This window comes from Garra rufa, chromosome 18, assembly GCF_049309525.1.
Source record: "Garra rufa chromosome 18, GarRuf1.0, whole genome shotgun sequence".
NCBI classification, from domain to species: Eukaryota; Metazoa; Chordata; class Actinopteri; order Cypriniformes; family Cyprinidae; genus Garra; species Garra rufa.
Genome location: NC_133378.1, coordinates 43680193 through 43684992, shown reverse-complemented (window position 1 = coordinate 43684992; position 4800 = coordinate 43680193). Strand labels below are relative to the sequence as shown.

Below are 4800 nucleotides of genomic sequence, written 5' to 3'. Positions count from 1 at the left end.
GAGACGGGTTCGTCCTTTTCGCTTGCTGTGTCACCAAATCCTGACATTCCTTCTCGTGATCTCGAAGCGCGCTTCGGTGCTTCTTCGGTTCACGGAGGGGATGACATATCTCTTGGTTCATCAGATCGCGAGCCGCCAGCCTCTGAGCGTTCTTCTCGCGATAGAAAATCTGTTGAGGAATTGCTGGAGGTGATCACTCGCGCTGTGGACAGGTTGCAGCTTGACTGGCCAGATGAACAAGAGACCCCCAAACGTAGCAAGCTTGAGGATAGGTTTCTGTCCGGTGGCAGAGGGGAGAAGAAACAAAAACCTCTCCCCTTTTTCGAGGACCTCCATGACGAGCTGTCCAAGTCATGGAGTAAACCATATACCTCTCGTGTCTTTGTGCCATCGACGTCGACATTCTCGGCTATCGTGGGTGCGAAGTCACGAGGATATATGGAGATGCCTCGGGTCGAAGAGACCCTCGCGAGCTATCTCTCACCCGAATCAGCATCGTCTTTAAAGAAACCTACCCTCCCCACTAAACCGTGTAGAACAACTTCGGCTTCGGTGGGAAAAGCTTATCAGGCTGCAGGTCAGGCTGGTGCTGCGCTGCACACAATGGCTGTGTTACAGGCATACCAGGCTGATCTGTTGAAGGATTTGAGTGCGGGCAGTACAATCGACGATGAAGCTTTCACTGAGCTTCGTCGAGCCACAGATTTGTCTCTCCGTGCGACCAAGCAAACGGCTCGTGCCATCGGCCGATCTATGAGCGCTTTAGTCAGCACGGAGAGACATCTATGGTTGAATCTGACAGGAATAAAAGAAAAGGATCGCGTGTTCCTGTTAGATGCCCCCGTTTCTCCCTCTGGACTATTTGGAGACTCGGTTAACACCGTTGTCGAAAGATATAAAGAGGTAAAGAAACACGAGGAAGCGTTTGTTCAGTTTCTTCCTCGCCGCACTCAAGGGGAGGGGCCGTCTGCCACCCAGCCCCGTCCCGGTCCTTCAACATCCAGGGAGGTCAAAAAGCAGAGCGTGGCTCAGCGTGCTCCCCCTCGTAAAGATTGGGGACAGGCTCGCCGCGCTCAACAACCTCCTAAGCCAGATCTCAGGACTATTATCAACAAAAAGAGAAAGTCCTGATGGTCTGGCGCCCAATCTAGTGGGGGTAGCCCCCCGCGGGATGGGGCGCGTTCAACATTTAAAACTCGCCTCTCCCCGATACCCTCACGAAACCTCTCCATCCCCGCCACTTCTCGTGCCTCGGGGGGCAGCGGTTTCCAGAGAAATGTTAGATGTTCCGCCGTTTTCGGCTGTCATTCCGGACGCGGGACATCTAACATCCCCTCAAAAGGAAGTAGTAAAATTAATACCACTCTCAGAGAGTCTGGCAGCGTGGAAACTTCTGCCAGGCATCTCAGAGTGGGTATTAAGCACAGTACAGATAGGATACAGAATCCAGTTCAGTCGTCGTCCTCCGCGTTTCAACGGCGTGGTTTACACTTCCGTGAAACCGGAGCTGATGCACGTACTGTCACAAGAGCTGAAAACTCTTCTGAGCAAGGAGGCCATAGAACATGTTCCTCTTCCAGAAAGAGAGTCAGGCTATTACAGCAGATACTTCCTGGTTCCCAAGAAGGATGGGGGGTTGCGTCCAATCTTAGATCTTCGAGGCTTAAACCGTTCAGTCAAAGCACTCAAGTTCAAGATGTTAACTGTCAAGATGGTCGTGACGCAGATTCAACATTACGATTGGTTCGTCACGATCGATCTAAAAGACGCATATTTTCACATACAAATATTGCCACAACACAGGAAATTCCTGAGGTTCGCTTTAGGGGGCGAAGCGTACCAGTTTCGGGTTCTTCCATTCGGCCTAGCTTTGTCACCCCGCACATACACAAAATGCATGGATGCAGCACTGGCTCCATTACGACTCCAGGGCATTCGCATTTTGAACTACATCGACGACTGGTTAATACTGGCACAATCGCGAGAGTTGGCGCTTCAACACAGAAACATCGTGTTGGCTCATTTAGTTTCTCTAGGGTTGAGACTCAACACCAACAAAAGTGTTCTTTCTCCTGCCCAGAGAACGACTTATCTCGGTATCGTTTGGGATTCGATCACGATGCGGGCACAGCTGTCTCCCGCTCGAATCGAGACCATTCGGCAGACAATGAGCAAAGTCAAGCTAGGTCAAAACCGTACTGTTCTTCAGTACCAAAAAATGTTAGGCTTCATGGCTTCAGCATCCACGGTGATTCCTTTGGGGCTGTTGCACATGAGACCGTTTCAGTTGTGGCTAAAAGCCAGAGGATTTCATCCAAGAGCCAATCCTCAAAGGCAAATAAAAGTGACGCGCCGCGGGCTTCGTACACTAACTCTGTGGTTCAGACCCCGGTTCCTTACCTTGGGTCCCACTCTAGGGGCGCCCTGTCGTCGCAAACTGCTAACGACGGACGCCTCCCTGACGGGCTGGGGAGCGGTCTTACATGGTCGTCCAGCTCAAGGGGAATGGGAGGGTCATCAGCTCGATTGGCACATCAATTGCCTCGAGTTGATGGCTGTATTTCTGGCTCTGAAATACTTTCTCCATCAGTTGAGGGGCTGTCATGTCTTAGTGCGGGTGGACAATACAGCAGCAGTCTCTTATATAAATCACCAGGGAGGTCTGCGCTCACGCAATCTGAACAGATTAGCGAGGCAGATTTTTCTCTGGGCCCAAGGAAAGTTCCTGTCACTCAAGGCAGTTTACATTCCAGGGCACTTGAATGTGGGAGCAGACTTACTGTCCAGACAGACATTACCGATGGGCGAGTGGAAACTCCACCCGGAAGTAGTGAATCTGATATGGACCAGATTTTATCAGGCGGAAGTGGACCTCTTCGCCTCTATACAGACAGCGCAATGTCCCCTTTACTTCTCTCTGAGTCACCCAGCTCCGTTGGGTCTGGATGCGATGGCGCACTCATGGCCCAATATGCGCCTGTATGCGTTTCCTCCAGTCTCTCTGCTCCCGGGGGTTCTAGCCAGAGTTCGCCAGCAAGGTTCTTGCCTCTTATTGATAGCGCCGCGTTGGCCGAACAGAGTATGGTTCTCGGAGATAATATCTCTCCTCGACGGCTCGCCTTGGGCGATTCCGGAGAGGAGGGACCTTCTATCGCAGGCGGGGGGAACGATATTCCATCCCAGGCCCAACCTGTGGAATCTTCATGTTTGGCCCCTGAGGGGAACCAACTGAGGGACACGGGGCTTTCACCTGCCGTTATTGAGACCATCCTAAGTGCTAGGGCTCCCTCCACTAGGAGGATTTATGCCGTTAAATGGGGTATTTTTGAAAGGTGGTGTGCTGCACACAATGTAGATCCAGTTAACTGCCAGATTGCTTCAGTGTTGGACTTCATGCAAGAGAAATTATCATCAGGCATTTGCCCCGCTACTCTTAGGGTATATGTGGCCGCTCTTTCGGCTTGCCACGCCCTAATTGATGGGGAACCGCTTGGGAGGCACCCTCTGCTCTCCCGCTTCCTTCGTGGGGCCAGGAGACTGAGGCCTCCAGTCAAAACCAAGATCCCTTCTTGGGACTTAGCAATAGTCCTTGAGGGTCTGGTTGAAACCCCGTTTGAACCTTTAGAATCAGCGTCTGACAAACTTCTGACTCTTAAAATGGTTTTTCTTATGTCAATAACTTCCTTAAAAAGAATTGGGGATATGCAGGCTCTGTCTATCGCGCCATCCTGCTTAGACTTTGCCCAGGATTGGTGAAAGTGATTTTGCATCCTCATCCTGATTATCTGCCCAAGGTGCCATTCTCGGCTGTACATCCGGTCATTTTAGAAGCCTTCTGTCCTCCACCGTTCACAACGCCGGAGCAGGAGAATTCTCATAGACTGTGTCCAGTCCGCGCTCTTCAGGCTTACATCCACCGCACTAGCCAGTGGCGTAAGTCGGAGCAACTCTTCGTCTGTTATGGCCCCCATAACAGAGGAGCAGCTGCCACCAAGCAGACCATCTCTCATTGGGTCAGGGATGCTATAGCTCTTGCCTATGAGGCGCGCGGTCAAGCTTCGCCTATAGGCCTTAGGGCTCACTCCACCAGGGGGGTCGCCTCGTCCAATGCGTTGGCAAGGGGTGCTCCCCTACAACAAGTTTGTGATGCGGCAGGCTGGTCCTCTCCGCACACATTCATAAGATTTTATAGCTTGGATGTTCATGCCACTCCGGGCTCTCGCGTCCTTGAGTCGACATCACAAGCTAATGTCTAGGTCTTCCTGCGTTCTTGTGAAACACACCTGCACAACCGTAGGAGTCCAGACATATTCAAGCACGGCGGCGTGGGTATTCTCGTTCCCAATGCGCTTAGCAGCGCAGCATCGACTGTAGCTTTCAAAAGGGAACAAGGTTACAGTCAAGTAACCTGAGATTGTTTTTCCCTTTCGCGATAAGTCACGGCAACGGATTTTTGTAGGATTTTTGTTATATTTAATCAAATGTGACCTGTAAATGTGAAAAAAAATTCCCATCGCTGTTTTACGATAGTGTATATATACTGTATATATTCCTTTTTTTGAATTACCTAAAAGACCACCTCATGCAAGCGTAAGAACTTTTTTGCGATATATGGGAATTTTTGCGCAATTGGTGTGTTTCCATTAGGCATATTTTAAATTTGCAATTTCATTTTGTACAATTAAAGGGGTAATGGAAATGCAGCAACTGTTTTTTTAATGAAAAAAAGACGTGTATTTAGTGTGTTTTCTATACACTAAATGCTTTGTCATTATGGAGTATGAGATGTAGATTGATGTG

General features: G+C 50.1%; 1 protein-coding gene across 1 annotated transcript in view; it reads left to right on the top strand.

Moving 5' to 3' along the window:
- Positions 1-2230: 2230 nt before the first annotated feature.
- LOC141290720 (phosphatidylinositol 4,5-bisphosphate 3-kinase catalytic subunit alpha isoform-like) overlaps positions 2231-4800 on the top strand; it is a 23740-nt gene continuing 21170 nt past the window's right edge. The window contains exon 1 of the mRNA XM_073822811.1: positions 2231-2248. Within this exon, the coding sequence (XP_073678912.1) occupies positions 2231-2248 (18 nt within the window). The remainder of the gene's footprint in view (positions 2249-4800) is intronic.